Below are 22,750 nucleotides of genomic sequence, written 5' to 3' on the forward strand. Positions count from 1 at the left end.
TTATTTTATTTTTTACATAAAATGCAGTAAAAATCTAATTAAATAGCAGAAATAATAAGAAACCAAGAAAGGACAATAAAGGAGGGGAAAAGAGGAGGGGGGAGAGAGAAAGAGAAAGGAGGAAAAAATAATAGCTATTACGGCCCTTTATCACATTTATATCATATGGAAAAAAAAACCCCAACTAGTCTAAAATAGTAATAGATGGGCCCTTTAGCACTTTTGTTGTTGTTGTTGTTGTTGTTTTAGACTCGTTGGGTTTTTATTCTATCACATGTTGAAAACTCTTAATAAGATTTATATTTTTTTAAAAAACTGGAGGGCACCAGATTGACTTATCCTTCCCCAAAGTGTGCAGTGATATTGAGGAATCTGGCTCCACTTTCCAGCTGCCCTTATTGGGTAGCCAGTGCTCTCAATTCCTCTCCAATCTCCCTCGGTTTCTTTTTCTGATTCTGATCCTCTCCCTACCCCTTACCATCCATCATGAGGTTTATTCTCTTTCTTCATTGGAAAACCAAAAAAACAAAAACACATTTTGCTCTTTTCCCCGCCCCCTCTATACAGTCCTCTGCTTGCTTCTTATTTAAAATTTCAAAACGACAGCTTCTGTCAGTATATAAGTGATGGTTAACGTTATGAAGGCGTCGGGCTTTTAATTTGCATTGCTCCTTTCCCCTCGTGGCCCTTGCTGTTTAGATAAGCAAAGCCTCCTTGCAGAGACTTGTCTCTGATGAATTAGGTTTACATTGGCCGCGTTGGCGGAGCAACCAGACTGCCATGTTTCAGAAACAAATCTCCATTTTGGGTAGGCAGCAATGCTCTGCTTTTCTGTTTCTTACAGATTCCTTAGGCTTTGCGGCATAAGCAAGAGGCAGTTTCTCTAGCTGCCCCCCTTTTTCCTTTCTGTAGCCTAATCCCTGATAAGTATTCTGAATATTTTCCATATTTAGCTTCTCCTTACAGAGATGTCAAGCAGAATTACTGGCCTTCTGTGTCAAAGAACGTTTGCTTTTTTGCCAGTCTTAGAAATACCTTACTTCCTTTTTTATCTTTTGAGTTCAAAGTGATCTTATTTTTTAACAGACGTGTGTCTGTGTGTGTGTAGCTAAAGATGGAGTAAAAAGTGAGTGAGAGAGATTTGCACACACACAAACACACGTCGTGCCTCCTGGTGACTGGCAAACAACCTCTTCTTTGCTTAGCTTGGAACAGGAGCTAAGACGAGTTCTTCTTCAGAAAAATGTTAAGAGTCTGCAGGAGGAAGGGGGAAGGTCAAATTTATTCCCTCAGCATTGCCCACTGCTTCTTTGCTAATGAGATCTTTTGTGTGCCGCTGGCTATCGTCTTCACAGTCTGGTGTCTCTCCTCCTTTGGCCTCACAGCCTTGTGTAGAGAGGTAATGATACGTCCCTGGAGGCAGCCATCTATTCTTTGCGAATTCATCAAGAGGGAAACAATTGCTGCTTGGTTCATTATGTTAATGTGCAGGACTCCTAGACGTGAGCCAAAATTCACAACCTTTGCTATGTCCTTGTAGAAGAACTCCCCTTCTCTCTCGAAGTGGGGACCTTTCCTAAAAGTCTAATTTGTGCCCACTCCACCTCTGGTCCACTTCATCCTGCTTGTGAGGAATCTGAAGCACCCCCATCGTTCTGCCCGGATACTGAGGTCCAGCACTGAGGGCGGTTCCCTCACTGCGAGAAGGAAAGTTACAGGGAACCAGGCAGAGGGTCTTCTCGGTAGTGGCACCCGCCCTGTGGAACGCCCTCCCACCAGATGTCAGAGAGAACAACAACTACCAGACTTTTAGACGACATCTGAAGGCAGCCCTGTTTAGGGGAGCTTTTAATGTTTGATGCATTACTGTATTTTAATATTGTGTTGGAAGCTGCCCAGAGTGGCTGAGGAAACCCAGCCAAATGGGCGGGGTATAAATAATCAATTATTATTATTATTATTATTATTATTATTATTATTAACCTTCTAAGCACCTTCAGCAGGAAGCCCACTTCACAGTCCATTGTTACTGGTTCACAGCGGGTTGGGAGTGCCTACTCTCTCCCTATACAATTTATGACAGCATAAAAAAATTTTCTTTTTTTTTTTGAACTTCTCAACAGGGCTAAACAGGCTCCCAGGTAAACGCCAGGGTTGGGAATGAAATTGGAGTTCATAGGGAATGCCACCTCCAATGCCTGTTTTTGCTCTTTGCAGGTCGCTGCCGGAGTTCCCTTGCCAAAGGAGTACACTGAAGAGGTAACAATAATCTGCCAACTCTATTTACTGTTCCCTGATCTAATAACAACTTTGCAAGACACAAGGCAGCCTCTGCGCCCTCAATACGTGCCCTTAAATGCAGTACATATACTTCCGCTCTGAAAATTTCTGCTTCCCGTCTCCACTCTGAGGAATAAAGAGTGCTCATTTTGAGCCAAGATTCAGGGACCCAGTTCTTACATCATAATCCTAGGCCAGTAACCCATGGTTTGTTAGTCCCCAAATGATCTGTGTGGCCTCATCTCCTTCCTTCATGTACCTAATGCCAGCACTTCTAGCCTAGGTTGTTGGAAACCACAGTTTTCTGTGATGTCCAAACAGAGAAACCGTGGCTTTAAGCTCTGTTAAAGACCAGGATAAGGGACGTGGATAGCGCTGTGGGTTAAACCACAGAGCCTAGGACTTGTCGCTCAGAAGGTCGGCGGTTCAAATCCCCGCGACGGGGTGAGCTCCCGTTGCTTGGTCCCTGCTCCTGCCAACCTAGCAGTTTGAAAGCACGTCAAAGTGCAAGTAGATAAATAGGTACCGATCTGGAGGGAAGGTAAACGGTGTTTCCGTGCGCTGCTCTGGTTCGCCAGAAGCGGCTTAGTCATGCTGGCCACATGACCTGGAAGCTGTACGCCGGTTCCCTCGGCCAATAAAGTGAGATGAGCGCCACAACCCCAGAGTCAGCCACGACTGGACCTAATGGTCAGGGGTCCCTTTACCTTTAAAGACCAGGATATGAAATCAGTTTATAAGCAGCTATTAAGCCATACATTTCTCTAAACCTCGGTTGGTTTGTCTAACTTTGCTTTCCCCGTGTTTTTTGTATCTTGCCACGCGTCAGGAATGACGTGGCCAGGTTCACACATAGCATCGAGCTATAAATGAAATGAACTGAGTGTCGTAATCCAACAAGAAACCATCAGGATTGTGGTTTGTTGGCAGTAAACAGTAATTCAGCCACTTGGCAGGGTTCACATACAACACAAAGCTATAGTTTAATAAACCACGGCTTGGCGTTATGTGTGAACCAGGCCAGTGGCAGTCTGATATTGAATGTAAGCAAGAATATATGGTAAAAACTCAAGCTGCTTCAGGTGAGGAAATTAATCCTGAAAAGGGGGTGAGTCAAAGCTTCAGAGGAAATTTAAATTACTTAAGAGATCACTCTGTAGCTTGGCCAGAATCCCCACCCACTGCAGCTCAGGTTAGGAAGTTGAAAAGGAGAGTTTTTCTCTTAGACATTTTGTTTGCTGAGAAAGCAGAATGTAGGGTGCTCTCAGCACACAAAATGCCTAAGAGAAAAACTCTCCTTTTCGACTTCCTAACCTGAGCTGCAGTGCTTCATTTTTATAATCATACTTTGGGCTTGCAGTGCTCACTGCTCGTTTAATCCACAGGTCTACTTAAAATTTTCCATGCCAATAGTTTTATCTCTCTATAACCTCTCTGTTGCTGCAGCTGTGCTTTTTTTTTTTTTAAAGTAAAGTGCCTGGGAGGTAGCTGAATTTAGGTCAGGAAAATGGTAGACTGGGGCTAAGGGTAGCTTCTGGCTGTTTGGTTGAGGATAATGTGTTTGTATTTTAGATAAGCCCAAGCCACTGGGTGCTTTACAATAAGGCAAGTAGATAAAAATCAACAAAGTCCCCAAGATAACAATCCGTTAAAAACTCCTAACAAATCACAGAAGAGCAGGTACTAACAGAAGCAGCGGCAATCAGAGTTTGCTTCCAGACACCCTCCAAAAAATACGCATCTTGGCTAGCCATCTAAAACAAAGCATTTACCTTTCCCATCAATATAAGCTCCTGAGGCAGCTTACAGCAAATGATGTTGCAGTGCACAGTTTACCACGAGAAAAAGCAACGTTAGATAGAGCAGTTGATAAAGCAGCTTAAAATCCTTCACAATTGGACGTTAACTTTCTTAACTGGCCAAGAAGATGGACAGATTCATACAGACTCCCTCGGGAGGTTGTGGACTCTCCTTCCATGGAGGTTTTTAAGCGGAGGTTGGGTGGCCATCTCACCATGGATGCTTTAGTTGAGATTTTTGCATTGCAGCGGGTTAGACTAGATGGCCCTGGAGTCCCTTCCAGCTCTGCAATTCTACTGTTCTATTATTTAAGTGATCCTGAGAATATGCTTCCGAAAGAAGAGGCTAAAGATGCCGTAACAGCTGTACTGGGAGCTGGCAAGTTGCAAAAAGCTACCTAGCACTTGTTCATCCCCAAACAAACTCTCTCCTTTTTTCCCCCTTTCCTTTTCGTACAGAACCTCCCACTTTTGGAGAAAGGGTGCAGCAACTTGCGTAAGCAAATCCAAAATGCCAGGACCTTTGGCATCCCAGTCGTCGTAGCTGTCAATGCATTCAAGTAAGTAAGAGAGCTAAAAGTCCCTGCCTATCCATGCAGGAAAATAAAGCGGTAAAGGGGACTCGCACTACTTCAGACTGTTGTTTTGGAACTGCAATGAAAGAGTAGCATATTATCGCAGGGCTGTTGTCACTTGGGGCTGCCACTGGAGATGGTTCGGAAACTTCAGCTAGTGCTCAGCGTGGCAGGCAGGTGGTTAAAGAACGCAGGGAGGTGGGATCTCTTAACACCAGTTCTCTCCCACTGGCTGCCACTTGGTTTCCAAACTGAACTCAAAGTGCTGCTTTTGACGTTTAAAGCCCTGTATGGCTCAAGACGCCCCCGTACCTAGAGGGTCCCCTTTTCCCATATGAACTTGTCTGGACACTGCAATCGACATCTGAAACCCTTCTCTTGAGTACGAAGGTTGGTGACTGGAGACAAGGTCTTCTCGATAATGGCCTGCCTCCCCGGCCCCTTCTGTAAAATGGGGGGTAATGCTGTCTCACTGTAGAGGCTTCTTGTAAGGATGGCGACAAGATAATGCACATGATGTGCTTTGAATGCTGGAAAGCACCATTTATATGGGTATTATTATTATTATTATTATTATTATTATTATTAACATCTCCCCCAGTGGTGCAATGGCTCAGTGCAACCAGAAGGTTGATGGTTCGAACCCACCCAGGGATGGCGATGCGCAGAATTCCTGCATTGCAGGGAGTTGGACTAGATGACCCTTGGGTCCCTTCCAACTCAACAATTCTTTGATATATATTTTATTATTATTATTATTATTATTATTATTATTATTATTATACCAAGTAACATAGGAAAGGGTGCATTCAGATGAGATGTTTCTCTTGATAAGGCCTTGGTAGCCCTGATACATCCAAAGTCAGGCATGGCCAAACTTGGCCCTCCAGCTGTGTTGGGACTACAACTCCCATGATCCCTAGCTAACAGGACCAGTGGTCAGGGATGATGGGAATTGTAGTCCCAAAACATCTGGAGGGCCAGGTTTGGCCGTGCCTGCCCTCAGGAAACCACCACATATGGGTGGCCGCTTGAAAGGTGGCAAGCTACCCACACAATATCTTGTTTGTGAGCGCAAATTAAAGCTACCCTACTCTTCCCCGGTCCCCGCCCCTCCTTCCATGCCATCCGTGAGTCATCCTGCATGTGTCTTTCTTAAATGTGATGTGCATCCACATGAGATGTTGCTCTGAAGTGCATTTGAGAAATGTTCTGTGGCAGCTCTCTGCTCTCGTCTCGTTTTCAACCTTGAATAAAAGAAAATGCCTTCGCTAATCAGGCAGTGCTTTTTCATTCCTGCCAGCTGAATCGTGGGAGGTGGTGGTTGGGATGTCATGAAGATTAAGCACTTAATGGTTTTCAGTGAGCATTAATAGTCAAAATTAAATCTCCCTATGCTTCTCGCTCTATGGTTTACATCATCATTGGCTCAGTATAGTGATAGCATCTCTTAGGTAAAGCTCAAGACGCGGGTGGCGCTGTGGTCTAAACCACTGAGCCTCTTGGGCTTGCTGATCGGAAGGTTGGTGGTTCGAACCCCTGCGATGGGGTGAGCTCTCGTTGCTCTGTCCCAGCTCCTGCCAACCTAGCGGTTCAAAAGCACACCAGTGCAAGTAGATAAACAGGTACCGCTGTGGCAGGAAGGTAAACAGTGTTTCTGTGCGCTCTGGTTTCCGTCATGGTGTTCTGTTGTGCCAGAAGTGATTTAGTCATGCTGGCCACATGACCCGGAAAGCTTGTTATTGTTTAGTCGTGTCCAACTCTTCGTGACCCCATGGACCAGAGCACGCTAGGCCCTCCTGTCTTCCACTGCCTCCCGCAGTTTGGTCAAACTCATGCTGGTAGCTTCGAGAATACTGTCCAACCATCTCGTCCTCTGTCGTCCCTTCCAAATGCCTGCTCCCTTGGCCTGAGATTCTTATCTATCCTGATACCAAATAAAAGTAAAGGGTGTACAGGAAGAGGCACTGGATTTTCCTGCTGTTTGCTAAGCTGCATTGACCCAAGGAAAACCATCCACTTGTTTCCCCCAGTGATAACTCTCCGTCAATGGATATCTTTGCAGATCTGATACGGAGGCGGAGCTACAGCTGGTCATCCGGTTGGCTAAGGAAGTGGGCGCTTTTGATGCTGTGAAATGCACCCACTGGGCTGAAGCAGGGAGAGGAGCCGTGGCTCTGGCCGAAGCTGTACAGAGAGCGTCGCTGGCCCCCAGCAACTTCAAGTTTTTGTACAATGTGGAGGTAAGGATTCTCACTGAACCCTGTGTGACTCCTCTTCCTCCTTTGCGATCTTCATTGAGTTATAATGCAGAAAAAGGGAAGTTATTTTGAGGAAAGGAGTCTGCAGCTGGGCTAGCAATGATTCTGGTCCATGGGTGAGAAACACAGGCATAGAAGCAGCAGCTCCATCTCAGTGTCGCCTTCTCTGGCTGGCAGCAGCTGTCCAGGGGGTCAGACAAGCGCCTCTCCTAGCCTTAAGGTCCCAGGGACTGAACCATGCACTTTCTTCATATAAATTTTAAACCTTCCACTAAACTCAGGAACTGCACGTATTGAGTTTGCAAAAAGAAGAAAACAACCCATGCCAACATATAGCGTATAAATTGCCACAATGAGAGTTGTTCCGGCGAAAATGAATCTTGTTATTTTTACAGGAGCTTTTCATGTTACAAATCTTGCTCCTCCGATTTCCAGTACAGCCGCACCTTGGTTTTCGATCAGCCTAATTCTCGAACGTTTTGGCTCCCGAACGCCGCAAACCTGGAAGTGACTGTTCTGGTTTATGAACTATTTTTGGAAGCTGGACGTCCGACAGGGCTTCCGCGGCTCCCTATTGGCTGCAGGAGCTTCCTGCAACCAATCAGAAGCCGCGCTTTGGTTTTCAAACATTTTGGAAGGCGAACGGACATCCGGAACGGATTCCGTTCTGCTTCCAATGTACGACTGTATTTATCTGTTTCACATTATTCACTTCTTCAGTTATATATCTTCAAAAATATATGTACGTAATAACCTCCCATCAGTTACCAGTTTTCTTCATTCATAAACCCAAAGACCCTAGCCTTTGTTGCTCACCTATTTTAATAGCTTCTTCCCCCTTAGAATCTTTCTTTGGAGTAGGGAACCTTTGTCGCTTTGGCTGTTGCTGCACTAACGTTCCCAAATATCTGGGCCATTGGCTGTGCTTGCTGAGCCTGATGGGAGCTTGCAGTTCCACAGCATCTGGATCCCCACACCTGCTCTGGGGGAGGACACTGATAAGCTTGTGGGAGACTTGGGAAAGACTGGCTGACTGGGGGCGTGAATGGCTTAGGGCCTCAAAATTATCATAAATGCTCTTGCAGGCTCTCTTTCCACAACTAGCCAAGCCTGAGAGAGAAAGAGGGGATTGCTGGGTACCTACCCAGCAATCCCCTCTTTCTCTCTCAGGCTAAATCTAATTCCTTGCCCTTGAGTCAGCGGCATAATCAAATTGCTTTCTAATGTCCCTGGGAAGACACAGAATTTTTTGTTCCGAATGCCCAGAATCTGATTGGCATTCTCAAAGCGATGGAGAATAATGTGGTTGTGTGGTTTGTTTGAAAAAAAGTGACTTAATGAATGATGGATGGCTTAAAAGGAAAATGAGGCTCGCTGGGCCAAAGTGTTCTGAGTTCCCTTCCACTGTTTCCTCCCTCCGCCTTGCAATGAATTTTGGTTCCCTCTGAGAATCGAGAGGCTCCCCTCCCCTTCCGCACTCATACCTTGCAACTCTCCTGGTGTTTCAGCTGCACTTATGGGGCTTTTCTGAAGGCTTGACTGGTTAGGGGAGAGTAAAAATAAGAATGCACACATGCACCTATGTATTTTAACGTTCTATATCCTCTCCAGTCTTACGGATACAGGAATCTGGCCTCTACTGAATCAGGACATTTATTTTACTTATTTTTAGAATTCCTACACCACCCTTGGTCAAAAAAGACCACAAGACGGTTTACAACATAGATCATAATAAACGTGTGTGTGTGTATCCATCCAATAAAAAAATAAACTGTCATATAAATACGATGCATCATACTAAGTCGCACATCGTCATAAATGATACGCAATGGATCATAATATCTAATGAGCAATGCATGCTAAGCAGCAGTAACAGACACTGTCAACCCAGCAAATAAACATTTGGGGAACTTCGGGCATAGCCCCCTAGGCCTCTCCACACATGCACCCCCTCTCCTCAGGCCAATCCCTCACAGACTCTGCTTTCCGCTTTAAGCATTCTTGCCTGCCTGAGATGTCCCTTCGACTCTGCCTTCTCGGTAGTGGTGCCCGCCCTGTGGAACGCCCTCCCATCAGATGTCAAGGAAATAAGGAACTATCCCATTTTTACAAGACATCTGAAGGCAGCCCTGTTTAGGGAAGTAATATTTAATGCTGTATTGTTTTTAACACTCAATTGAGAGCCGCCCAGAGTGGCTGGGGAAACTCAGCCAGATGGGCGAGGTATAAATAATAAATTTAAAATTGTTGTTGTTGTTTAGTCGTTTAGTCTGTCCGACTCTTCGTGACCCCATGGACCAGAGCACGCCAGGCACTTCTGTCTTCCACTGCCTCCCGCAGTTTAGTCAAACGCATGCTGGTAGCTTCGAGAACACTATCCAACCATCTCGTCCTCCATTGTCCCCTTCTCCTTGTGCCCTCCATCTTTCCCAACATGAGGGTCTTTTCCAGGGAGTCTTCTCTTCTCATGAGGTGGCCAAAATACTGGAGCCTCAGCTTCAGGATCTGTCCTTCCAGTGAGCACTCAGGGCTGATTTCCTTAAGAATGGATAGGTTGGATCTTCTTGCAGTCCATGGGACTCTCAAGAGTCTCCTCCAGCTCCATAATTCAAAAGCATCAATTCTTCGGCGATCAGTCTTCTTTATGGTCCAGCTCTCACTTCCATACATCACTACTGGGGAAACCATAGCTTTAACTATACGGACCTTTGTCGGCAAGGTGATGTCTCTGCTTTGTAAGATGCTGTCTAGGTTTGTCATTGCTTTTCTCCCAAGAAACAGGCGTCTTTTAATTTCGTGACTGCTGTCACCATCTGCAGTGATCATGGAGCCCAAGAAAGTAAAATCTCTCACTGCCTCCATTTAAATTTAAATTTAAAATACATATTATTAATCACGAAAGCCAAAGGTGGGAATATTTTTCGTTGCCTTTTGGGATCACATTCCTGTGGTGGGCGGGGCCAGAAGTGGGTGGAGCAAAGAATGTAAATTATTTACCTTTGCACAATAAGCTAGTTTCCGCACACCCCTCTCCATCCTGATGGGCAAGAGAAATGAATGATCAAAGTTCAAGTTCAAGGCAGAAGCACGCAAGGAGGCAGGACCATTGAGAAGTGTGAACTAAGGAGAGGGGTGTGGCTTGGGGAGAGTACAAAGGGCCAAACAGAGAGGTCTGGGAGGCCACATCTGTGCCCTTGGCCTGAGGTTCCTCCCTGTCACCATCACTCAGGGTAAACCTTCCATTTTCTGGTGCAGCCCCTCTTCAGTATGTTTTCTGCTTGGGAAAATGATTCGTTCTTGTTGCTTTCAGATTACCATGATTGGCTACGTTGCTTATTGATTTGGCATCCCATGGCGGTAGGAAAGGAATTGGACTGACTCTCTCTTCCGCTCCCTTTCCTGTCTTTCTAGCTTCCAATTCTAGACAAGATAAGAATTATTGCACAGACGATCTACGGGGCAAAGGACATTGAACTGCTGCCAGAAGCAGAGCAGAAGATTCTTCTGTACACCAAGCAGGTATGCTAGCAAAACATCCTTGCAAGATTGGGCTCTTACGGTTGGATTTTTGTGTGCGCACGTTCTGATTTTTCCTGCGCACGTAGCCTGAGTTGGTCAACAGCTACCAAGACTGTCTTAATTAATTTCTTAGGAAAGAATCCTAGAAAATTCTTCTTCAGAAAAAACAGGCTTCATTTTGGCATGTTGCCCATTCTTGCTTTTTCTCTCTCTGATATGATGCTGATAATTAGGGCTTATTCTTTTTATGAGCTTGTAAACTTAATTTGTATCTTCTCCTATTTCAGTGGGATGTCATTCGGCTTTTCTTGACACCAAATTCAGACTGCCTTAGTTAAGGATGTTAACATTTTGTAGCTTGTATATGCATTTGTAAATTTCGAAAAGAAGGTTTGCCCTATAAAAGCATTCCTTGCTAAAATTCCATAGGCCAATGATATGCAAAGCTGTTTGCACTTTATCATGTGCATGTCCATTTAAAAGACATATTTGGAGTTTTTGCTTACTGCTGCTTACTCACCGCTCCTTAATAAACTAAAGTTACGGCACTCGCAGCTCCAGTTAAGTATCTCAGTTGAAACTTTGCTTCCAAATCACTGGGATGAAATTGTTGTGTTGTTGTTGTTTTAGAAAGCCCAAGGTCCATATTGGCTCCTGGCAAAAGCACTTGCAATTAGCAGATTATCTTCATAGAACTGCAAATGGCAGCATTAGGGGGTCTTTTACTTTCCCTTTGGGGTAGCCGTGCTACTCCATTGCAGCAGAAATTATACATGAAGGGCTTAGGATTGCAGCCAGATTTAACAATGCAATCCTATAACACAGGCATAGGCAAACTCGGCCCTCCAGATGTTTTGGGACTACAATTCCCATCATCCCTGACCACTGGTCCTGTTAGCTAGGGATCATGGGAGTTGTAGTCCCAAAACATCTGGAGGGCTGAGTTTGCCTATGCCTGCTATAACACATCTGCTCAAAAGTAAGTCTCCATTGAGTTAATGGGGAATACTCCCAGTTCAGTAGGTTTACAGCAGGCATAGGCAAACTCGGCCTTCCAGATGTTTTAAATCAAGGCATGACAGAGTTGAGTGCACTTTAATTGGAGCAATTTCATAATGTTTTACTGGCAGCCTGTTCAAAAGTTGTCTTGCTCTTCCTTGTGGTCTCCTCAATCCATCATCCAGGGTTTTGGGAACCTGCCTATCTGCATGGCGAAAACCCACCTGTCGCTGTCTCACGACCCAGAACAGAAAGGGGTGCCCTCTGGTTTCATCCTGCCCATCAGAGACATCCGAGCCAGCGTGGGTGCAGGATTCTTGTATCCGTTAGTAGGAACGGTAAGTGCTACATACTGAAAGCTTTGTTGTGTGGATTAAGTCAGAACGGGTAGCAAACATGCAGAGCTGCCTTCGACCTTTTGTCTATGTAGCCCAGTGCAGCCTTGACCAACCCTGGGTTCGCAAATGCCGTTGGACTACAAATCCCATCATCCCCGGCCAGCATGGCCAGAGATGATGGAGGTTGTGGTCCAGCAGCATCCGGGGACCCAAAGTTGAGGAAAGCTGGACTGGCGAAATGCTGTTTCCAGATGAAAAAGAGGGCTGGAGGGACTGTGAATCTCTGCAGTTTGTACGCATCTCATTCTCTTGATGTTCGGCCATAAAGCGCCCCTTCTCATTTAAAAAGCCCTAAACAGCCTCAGGCCTGTATACCCCAAGAAGTGCAGTGGTGCCCCGCAAGACGAATGCCTCGCAAGACGAAAAACCCGCTAGACGAAAGGGTTTTCCGTTTTTCGATGCGCTTCGCAAGACGAATTTCCCTATGGGCTTGCTTCGCAAAACGAAAAAGTCTTGCGAGTCTTGCGATTTTTTTTCCGCTCCCCCCCCTTTTTCTAAGCCGCTAAGCCACTAATAGCCTTTTAGCCGCTAAGCCGCTAAGCCTTTAATAGCCGCTAATAGCGCTAATCCGCTAAGCCGCAAATAGGGTTGCTTTGCAAGACGAAAAAACCGCTAGACGAAGAGACTCGCGGAACGGATTAATTTTGTCTTGCGAGGCACCACTGTGTCTCCACCCCCATCATTCTCCCCAGACACTGAGGTCTAGCTCCAAAGGCCTTCTGGCAGTTCCCTCACAGCAAGGTGAGGTTACAGGGAACCAGGCAAAAGGGCCTTCTCGGTAGTGGCGCCCGCCCTGTGGAAGGCTGTCCCATCAGATGTCAATGAGATAAGTAGCTATCTGACTTTTAGAAGACATCTGAAGGCCGCTCTGTATGTTTCATATTTTATTGTTTTTATATGTGTTGGACGCTGGGGTACAAACAAACAAACACCTGTTTTGTGTTGTGCAAGCTTACAAAGCAATTTTACTTTCAATGCTTTGTACATTAAGTCACTTTTGTTTTTTGTTTTTTTAAATCAATAAATCTCCAGCATGCTGCATTAAACCTGCAGCCCAGTTACACACTTTCCTTATCCAGATTGACCTTCAATTATTTTATGGTGAATATTGCTGATTTGGGGTGAATATTGCTGATTTGTGACCAGGAGAGAGTTGAGGGAAGGAGCTCTCTTCTAAGATATACTTGTTAGCCCAAGAAAAAAAAATGTTCTCTGGTATAAATAGCAAAGCACATGTTGCAGAAATGTTCGGAAGACTAAAACATTTTGTCTTGTTTTGGCATCTCCAAATTTGGACGGCTTGGCTTTTAATTGAAATCCCCCAAGCATCTTACGCAAGTCTGCCTGTAGCACTAGATTCTTGCTGTTGCTTTTCCAGGCTCTCACAAAACCATATGATATTAAAAAAAAGAAAAGACTCTCAGGAGCTGGCAGCTTAAGGTAACACTGCTTATGTTCAGGTGGAAGAGCCATAACTCATTGGCAGAAAGAGCCAGCCTTGAGGTCCTGGGTTCAGTCCTCAGGATCAGTAGCAGGGCTTGCACAAATCCCTGTGCATTTGGAGCACCATTGTCAGAGTAGGCAGGGACACTACAGGTGACTGAACTTTCTTGGCCTAAGGGACACATCATCCCTGCAGTTCCTCTGGGAGGGGCAGGAACGCTGAACACGAGCACTTGGCGATACCTGTTTTTCAGCATTGTAATATATCACCAGCTAAACATAGCAATATGGGTTAAGAACTTAATTCGTTCTGGAGGTCTGTTCTTAACCTGAAACGAATAACAACAACAACAACAACAATAATAATAATTTATTATTTATACCCCGCCCATCTGGCCGGGCCTCCCCAGCTACTCTGGGCAGCTTCCAACACAATATTAAAATACAGTAATGCATCAAACATTAAAAGCTTCCCTAAACAGGGCTGCCTTCAGATGTCTTCTAAAAGCCTGGTAGTTGTTGTTCTCTTTGACATCTGGTGGGAGGGCGTTCCACAGGGCGGGTGCCACTACCGAGAAGGCCCTCTGCCTGGTTCCCTGTAGCTTGGCTTCTCGCAGCGAGGGAACCGCCAGAAGGCCTTTGGTGCTGGACCTCAGTGTCCGGGCAGAACGATGGGGGTGGAGACGCTCCTTCAGATATACTGAATCGGGGCCGTTCCTAACCTGAGGTACCACTTTAGCTAATGGGGCCTCGCACCACCGCCGTGCGATTTCTGTTCCCATCCTGAAGCAAAGTTCTTAACCCGAGGTACTATTTCTGGGTTAACGGAGTCTGTAACCTGAAGCATCTGTAACCCGAGGTACCACTTTATACTGATACATCACAATGTCTAAAATAAGGATGGAGCTATGTAGAGGCATTAGCTGGCTTCATGGTTTTTCCTGCATCACGATTTTTGCCAGCGTCTGCACTTGTGATTTGCTGGAGGAAATGGAGAGCTGAGCAGGCAGAGAGAAGCCTTGGCTGGCTTCGCGGTTTTTCCCACATTGTGATTTTTGCAAAGTACACACACACACACACCATGATTCACAATATATCGCCAGGTCAAAAATTATGAAACTGATATCACAATATGGACTTCAAACCAGTTTTGGACAATATATCACCCAGCCCTACTGTAGGCGGGATTACCCCTGGCAAGATGTCATGGACTGGCTGGTTGCAGAGGAATGGTGGGAGGAACCAGCTGGGGAACCCCCAAGGGAAGAAGGCTCAGAGCCTGGGAATTGGTGGTGGGACAACGATGAGTGGTCAGAGGGAGAAGAGGGAGCAGACTGGGAGGAGGAGGAGGTGTTGGAAGCTGAAGAGGTAACAGGGCTTAGTGAGCAGGAAGAGTCTGGGGCAGAGAGCAGTGCAGACTCTGAGGCTGAAGCAGAGGCTGGAGGGGAGGGGGACAAAAAGGCAGAGTGAAGACAGGCTGCTGAAGAATCCAGGGAGTCCCCACTTCCTGCTGCGACCAGCTCTGCTCTCTCCTTGGTCTCCAAGAACGCACAGAGCAATGAAAAGAGTGGGGCAGAGATGATATGTGTGCAGCCGCAGTTTGAGACTGTGTGGGGAGGCGAGGAGCCTTAGGGGTGGGAAGATGGGGACAAGACCTCCTGGAAAGTGTTGCTGAAACCACTAGGCCCGAGCTGCAGTTTGTTTCCCTCAGTAACTATTTACTTGAGTGCTTTATTGTTTTTGCTGACAACCTACGCCTGACACAAGCCACTCAAAAACCAAAGACTTATTCTGGCAGTCTGGGAGCACCGGTTGATGTCGGCCGGAGGGGAGAGGGTGCGCGCAGGGGGTTGAATTTGGTCTTTGACTCCACCGACGTTCTCTTTCAAACTGCATCCCGGAATAAGCACACGTCAGCCAACGAGGCCATTAGCATAATCTTTATGCTTAACATTATTAAAACCCACTCGCTCAGCGCAGTGTCGTTGCTCCCGTTAACATCACTTCAAAACACTAAGATTATAAGGAGCCCTGCGGGTCGGAGCTGGTTTTGTAGCCGGGCTGGTGGAGGAAGCCTTGTATTATGGTCTGTATGGCACAAGCCTGCAGTCCCCTCCCTCCCTGACTGTTTGCAACCTCCCCAGAGAGTGCCAAACACTCGTCTCTTTCTCACTTTTGTGGAAACATTCATAGCCCTGCCAGCTGTGGGAGTGGAAACGAGAGAATGGATGTATTATGCTCCCCTGTACTTCAGATCAGAGGTGCACAGCGAAGGCAGCGTTTGTTCCTTCTACCCTGTTACAACCGCCCACTCGCCCTGCAAAGCTCAGGAACAGAATAAGCACCAGAGGCCTATCGAACGCAGCATCCTGCGGCCAGCCCAAAGTCCTTGAGATGCCCCACAAGGAGAACAGAACCGCCCTAGGCCTCTCCTGTTGCAGCAGCTGGAATTCAGAAGCATCAGTGCCTCTAATCCCGCAGGGAGCAGCCATCATCCTGACTAGTAGCTACAGATATAGTCTTCTCCTCCATGAATTTATCTCATTTCCCTTCTAAGGCCTTTTTGAGCACCACATCTTGTTGTAGTAAGGAACAAGTGGACTGGGAAGATTGTGGCTGGAAGGCTATTGGTATAGATTATTTTGCTCTGGTTGAATTTATTTAGGTGTGTGTGGGATAGGAGGGTGTGTTTTTTTAAAGAAGTATTTTCAGTGTTGCATCATGTTCTCTCCATCTCCCACAGCAGAATGGGATGGTAAAAACTTGAGCTGATGGAACATATTGCTGTGGTCTGCAAATGGGCGGTGCAATTGATTCTGTCTGTCCCCAATCTAGAGAAGATAAGGAGACTGTTAATCTTAGGGTTGTGGGTTCGAGCGTCATGATGCCTTATGAGGAACGGCTAAGGGAGCTGGGCATGTTTAGCCTGGAGAAGAGGAGGTTAAGGGGTGATATGATAGCCATGTTCAAATATATAAAAGGATGTCACATAGAGGAGGGAGAAAGGTTGTTTTCTGCTGCTCCAGAGAAGCGGACACGGAGCAATGGATCCAAACTACAAGAAAGAAGATTCCACCTAAACATTAGGAAGAACTTCCTGACAGTAAGAGCTGTTCGACAGTGGAATTTGCTGCCAAGGAGTGTGGTGGAGTCTCCTTCTTTGGAGGTCTTTAAGCAGAGGCTTGACAACCATATGTCAGGAGTGCTCTGATGGTGTTTCCTGCTTGGCAGGGGGTTGGACTCGATGGCCCTTGTGGTCTCTTCCAGCTCTAGGATTCTATGATTCTATGATGGGCAGCGAGATTCCTGCATTGCGGGGGTTGGACTAGATGACACTCGTGGTCCCTTCTAACTCTACAATTCTATGATTCTAGTGAGTTCTGTAGTTCAACAATGTGAGGAAGTCTTTTTCTCTTTTCTGTCCTGAATTTGCCGTCACCATATGGCTTCGGTGAATGACCCTGGCCTCTAGAATTACGAAAGAGTGGGGGGAAATACATATTTCATCCACTTTTTCTACACCGTACATTGTTATGTGCCTCTATTGTGTGTCCTGACTTTCTTTTTTCTAAACTATGAAGTCCTAAATCTTGTAGTTTTTCCTCGTAATGGATTGCTGCAGTCCCCTGTTCATTTGGTTTCCCTTTTCCAGCCCTACAATACTCTTTTTAGAGGCGCAGCAGCTAGTACTGTAAACAATATTCCCTTTTTTGTAATTTTTTTATTTATATTTTTCCATTACAATTTTTTAACATTTCATTGAATAGAACTATATATTCATAATCTTTAACTTCCCTCCCCGCCCCTTCCATTGTTCTCTTTATTTACCCATCACAACTGCATATTCTAATGACCCCATATGTTCACATTCTCTCCCTTGTAAACAGTATTCCTCATACTGTCCTGGTCTGAGACATCACTCACTATTATATATTTTTGTTGTTGCTATGGAAGGGGCAACGCAGGCCTCTTGAGCAACAGAAATGCAAAAGTGACTCGATTTATGAACACCTTTGAGAGCCAGTGTGGTGTAGTGGTTAAGAGCGGTAGTCTCGTAATCTGGGGAACCGGGTTCGCTTCCCCGCTCCTCCACATGCAGCTGCTGGGTGATCTTGGGCTAGTCACACTTCTCTGAAGTCTCTCAGCCCCACTCACCTCACAGAGTGTTTGTTGTGGGGGAGGAAGGGAAAGGAGATTGTTAGCCGCTTTGAGACTCCTTAGGGTAGTGAGGGGCGGGATATCAAATCCAAACCCTTCTTCTTCTTCTTCTTCTTCTTCTTCTTCTTCTTCTTCTTCTTCTTCATCATCATCTTCTTCTTTCCCCTCCCTGTGCCCATTAAAATATTTGTGCTATAAGAAGAGCAAGGCTGTGGGAAAGGGTGGACACTGGCTTTGAATGGACGGGTCTGAAAGTAGCAGGTGCAAAATGTAAAGGACGGCTTAAATCTCCATCTTTTCTGTCTGATTGTCAGCCCGTGGGTGTTTCTGATGGGCTTGTACCAATGTGAATAAACATCATCTCTCTCTGCTTTTTTTTTTTTTTTTTTTTTTTTGAAGTTCTGTTATGTAAAGTTCTTTTAAGAGAAGGGAGAAAGATCTGGACACATACTATGTAGAGAGAGAGAGAGCGCACATGGTAGAAATTTTGTGCAAGAAAAGTCATTTTTCCTGGCTGCCCAAATCTTGTAATGCAATCCTAGGCATGTTGTTTTCAGAATTAAGTCCCAGTGTATTCAGTGGAGCTTTCTTCCGGGAAAGTGTGTTTTGAATTGCAGGCAAAGGTCGTCCCACCCACAGTGAACCGAGTTCTGCAAGCTGCTTGCTGTATAAGGCAAGGGCATCTTGAAGGTGAAGCAGGGGAAAAAAATTCTGCTTCTCTTGCTCAAGATTAAGCAACCCTTCCCAGCATGTTCTGATCGAACGGCGCTAGAGAGTTATAAATCCAAAAAGGGGGGGGGGGGAATAGGAAGCCTCTTGCACAGAGAATTTGCTTCTTCCTTGTTGCCGTACCTGCTTATTTTCTTGAGCAAATGGTTAAGCCAGGCATTAAATGGCTTGGCTGGTCCGCAAGCCCTGCTACGGCCGACTCCTTTGAGCAGATTTACAGCCCTTTGTATGCTGGTCGCTGCTTATGTCTGCAGCTGCGTGAACGTCCCTAACCTCTATTAACCTGCCATGTCTGCTGCCTGCAGATGTACCCATTCAGCACTGACGCCGAAATCCCAGCCGAAAAGGCAAATGTTAAGACCTTGTAAATGGAGTTGTAGACAAGGCTCACTTATTCCGGGTGGGAAGAGCAAGTAGCTCAAAAGCTCGTGCCGTAATAAATATATTAGTTTCTAAGGCCCCATCTGATCTCCTGGTTGAATCCATACATTCCCCCAACCCTCCTCTTTGCAATCAAAGGAGGTTAACAAGACTAGCAAAAAGAAAAAGAAAAAAACATACACTATTTAGAATTCATTCCCATAATGTTCTGGGGAGCCAGATGGGAGCCATTTTCAGAGTGTAATAGGTTTGCTTTGTGGGTTGTTGGGGTTTGGTCTGGTTTTTAATCAGAAATGCTGCTTGCTAGAAATCTTCCCGTCTTTTCTTGTTTTTCAAGCACACGGGTTAATCTTTTAAAAATGTCTCTCGCGGGCTCAGCTCACCTGCAGAAAGAATACCACTGATTAAGGGTTATGATCCCTTGTGTGTGAAGCGAGCCTTCTAAAGAACTGCATAAAAATGTAACATTGCTTCAGAAGTAATCTTAGAAGTGGAGTGGGGGGGTGGAAATACGTCAGCCAATTTATAGCTCTCTCTTGCTTTAAGACTCTGCTGCCTGCATGGCCCACCAGCCAGGATTAAGATATTGGAAGCGGGGGCTCATGTCTCAGCTAAACTTGGAGCTTTCTTTCGCAGTGCTGAGCAGGAAATTCTCCATCCACCTAATTGAGCTCTCTGCAAAATGGGAGAAAGAGTGGTGGAAATCTTTTTCTCTCTTTCTGAAAGAAAGGAAGAAAGAAAAACGAATCGGAAACGTGATTAAGGTTCATCACCTAATGCCTGGTGTGGGGAAAGTGAGTGGAGATGCTTTTCATTCTCCCGTCTCGAAACTACAAGATCATTCCATGAAACTGCATGGTTGGCGATCAAAGCAGAAAACAGCGTCTTCCTCACACAGTAGAATTGTAGAGCTGGAAGGGTCCTGTGTGAGTGCCTGGAGGCGGTTGGAGGATGGATGGAGACTAACAGATTGACGTTGAATCCTGACAAGACAGAAGTACTGTTTTTGGGGGACAGGAGGTGGGCAGGTGTGGAGGACTCCCTGGTCCTGAATGGGGTAACTGTGCCCCTGAAGGACCAAGTGCGCAGCCTGGAAGTCATTTTGGACTCACAGCTGTCCATGGAGGCGCAGGTCAATTCTGTGTCCAGGGCAGCTGTTTACCAGCTCCATCTGGTACACAGGCCGAGACCCTACCTGCCCACGGACTGTCTCGCCAGAGTGGTGCATGCTCTGGTTATCTCCCGCTTGGACTACTGCAACATGCTTTACGTGGGGCTACCTGAGACCACATAACACCGGTCTTGAAAGACCTACATTGGCTCCCAGTACGTTTCTGAGCACAATTCAAAGTGTTGGTGCTGACCTTTAAAGCCCTAAACGGCCTTGGTCCAGTATACCTGAAGGAGCATCTCCACCCCCATCGTTCTGCCCGGACACTGAGGTCCAACGCCGAGGGCCTTCTGGCAGTTCCCTCACTGCGAGAAGTGAGGTTACAGGGAACCAAGCAGAGGGCCTTCTCGGTGGTGGCACCCGCCCTGTGGAACGCCCTCCCACCAGATGCCAAAGAGATAAACAACTACCAGACTTTTAGACAACATCTGAAGGCAGTCCTGTTTAGGGAAGCTTTTAATGTTTAATGCAATACTGTATTTTAATATTGTGTTGAAAGCCGCCCAGAGTGGCTGGGGAAGCCCAGCCAGATGGGCGGGGTATAAATTATTTATTTATTTATTTATTTATTTATTTATTTATTTATTATCATCATCATCATCATCATCATCATCATCATCTAGTCCAACCCCCTGCAATGCATTAATCCTGCCCACAGCCATCTCTGGGTCAGTATATAGTTTAACTATGGAATTCGCTTCCACAAAATGTAGGTATGGAACATAAGCAGGTTGTCTGGTAGGAGGGAAATGCCATGCTACCTTAACCCGGCAAGTGTGTTGCTGCTGCTTTCACTCGTAGGGAGAGGTGGGAGAGCTATGAGAGAGGGAGGTTGATGCAGTGCAGGCGATCAGCTACACCCGTATGCCCATTCCATGCTGACCGCCTCTCCCTTCTGATAAGCAACAGTGACTCGCCTGCCAGGAAACGAGCTTTGTGGTTCCGCCACACGGCATGAGCTGTTTCTATGCATGCAAAGTTCTAATCGTGGTTGCTAGTCCTCATGACCTGTTTGGGGGCTTTCCAGAGATGGTAATTAGATGATCTGCAAGGTGAGATTGCAGGGAACCAGGCAGAGGGCCTTCTCAGCAGTGGCACTCTCCCTGTGGAACACCCTCCCATCAGATGTCAAGGAAATAAATAACTAACGGACTTTTAGAAGACATCTGAAGGCAGCCCTGTTCAGGGAAGCCTTTAACGTCAGGACCCGCCCATAGTGGCTGTGACAACCCAGTCAGATGGGTATCATACCACCACCACCACCACCACTACTACTAATAATAATAATAATTAATAAATAAATAAATAATAAATAAATAATAGATTCAGGTAGGTAGCCGTGTTGGTCTGACACAGTCAACATAAAAAAATAAAAATAAATTGTCCAGTAGCACCTTAGAGACCAACTAAGTTTGTTCTGGGTATAAGCTTTCGTGCGCATGCACACTTCTTCAGATACGCAATAATAACAATACAGTGGTACCTCAGGTTACATACGCTTCAGGTTACAGACTCCGCTAACCCAGAAATAGTGCTTCAGGTTAAGAACTTTGCTTCAGGATGAGAACAGAAATCGTGCTCCAGCGGCGCGGCGGCAGCAAGAGGCCCCATTAGCTAAAGTGGTGCTTCAGGTTAAGAACAGTTTCAGGTTAAGAATGGACCTCTGGAACGAATTAAGTACTTAACCTGAGGTACCACTGTAGTTATTAATCAGGGTTCGGATTTGAACATTAGCAACCCACAAAGACCACAGGCTCAAGATTGTCGCTGAAACGAATCCATACGTTTACTGGTGCTTCATTGAAAGCGTACTGTTGCCTTCTCGTGAACTTTGAAGCCAAACTCGAAACAATGAGCTTTCCTCTCGTACTTTCCCAAAGAGCCCCACCGACAACAGCAGGGGCCTGTTTGCAGCAACCAAGAGAGCAGCTGGCGTTTTGGATGGGGGACTTTTTGTCTGGAATGCCAAAGAACTAGCAGGCAGATGGAATTAACTTTCTTAATTCCTCCCATACCTCCTTTCTGGTAGAGGCTTGAGTTAAGTTGTGGGTGAACATATCAGATGACACAGCGATTCTTCAAACAGCTCTTGTTTATTCACAGGCCAGAACTGAACTGAACTGAAGGGTTCAGCCAGCCTGCTTATATAGAGCTCCACTAGAACACAACAGTAACCATTTTCTGTAACTATCCAATCACTGAACGTCACTTTCAATCCCTTATTTGCATATGTGGACCTGAGTGAAACCTATCTACAGTATCCTCCTTCTGGCCCAGGGTGAGAACTTCAGTACATAACAGCTTTGCTGGAAAGAAGATCCCAGCTTTGCTCCCCTGTCCCTTTCTCCTTGTGAAGCCACAGGGCAAATGTCAGCTGTACCAGTGGCAATCCTGCCTGGGAAGAGAGGTGTCAAGTTTTTCAGTTGTCTAGCCAGCAGGAAGAGGGTTGAAATACCTTTGCCTTGGTGGTCTGCTTCCTGCTGGTAATAGGACTTTGGCTTCAAGCTGGTCCACTGACGTGACCCAGATCCAGCAAGGAAGCTCTTAGTGTTCTTTGCTCCTGTTTCCAGCTCTAGTTTTGATATTTGTTCAGTTCGTTACAGTTGATTTTTTCCCTTTTAATTCCTTCCAGATGAGCACAATGCCGGGACTTCCAACTAGGCCTTGTTTCTATGACATTGACCTGGACCCAGCGACTGGAGAAGTGACCGGCCTGTTCTAAAATGAACTGACAGTCCAAAGTGAGTACTTCATTGCTTGCTATCCTGCAGGACTCCCCGCTTGCAACTGCTGGGTTTTTCCTAGCTCTGCAATCACGCCGGGTCCCACCATTCACTCTTCCCTGAAATAGCGTGGAAGCCTTTTTTCCATCATGCAATCCCTATTCTGCAATCCCAGGAACATGCATGTGAAAGAACTACATAGTTGTTTGACCCACATAACTCTAGAGAGCTGCAGTTGGCCATCTATTTTCTGCATTTTTCATCATGGCTTGCAGTGCTAAGGACTAGTAACATGATTTCTTTTCTTTTTGTAG

General features: G+C 45.9%; 1 protein-coding gene across 1 annotated transcript in view; it reads left to right on the forward strand.

The window, feature by feature from the left end:
• MTHFD1 (methylenetetrahydrofolate dehydrogenase, cyclohydrolase and formyltetrahydrofolate synthetase 1) overlaps positions 1-22,750 on the forward strand; it is a 74,571-nt gene that overhangs the window by 47,971 nt on the left and 3,850 nt on the right. The window contains exons 22-27 of the mRNA XM_081023756.1: positions 2,218-2,259; positions 4,539-4,639; positions 6,720-6,897; positions 10,327-10,434; positions 11,619-11,771; positions 22,346-22,454. Of these exons, the coding sequence (XP_080879882.1) occupies positions 2,218-2,259; positions 4,539-4,639; positions 6,720-6,897; positions 10,327-10,434; positions 11,619-11,771; positions 22,346-22,435 (672 nt within the window). The 3' untranslated portion in view covers positions 22,436-22,454. The remainder of the gene's footprint in view (positions 1-2,217; positions 2,260-4,538; positions 4,640-6,719; positions 6,898-10,326; positions 10,435-11,618; positions 11,772-22,345; positions 22,455-22,750) is intronic.

This window comes from Podarcis pityusensis (genome assembly GCF_964106645.2).
Source record: "Podarcis pityusensis genome assembly, chromosome: 1".
Classification (NCBI taxonomy): domain Eukaryota; kingdom Metazoa; phylum Chordata; class Lepidosauria; order Squamata; family Lacertidae; genus Podarcis; species Podarcis pityusensis.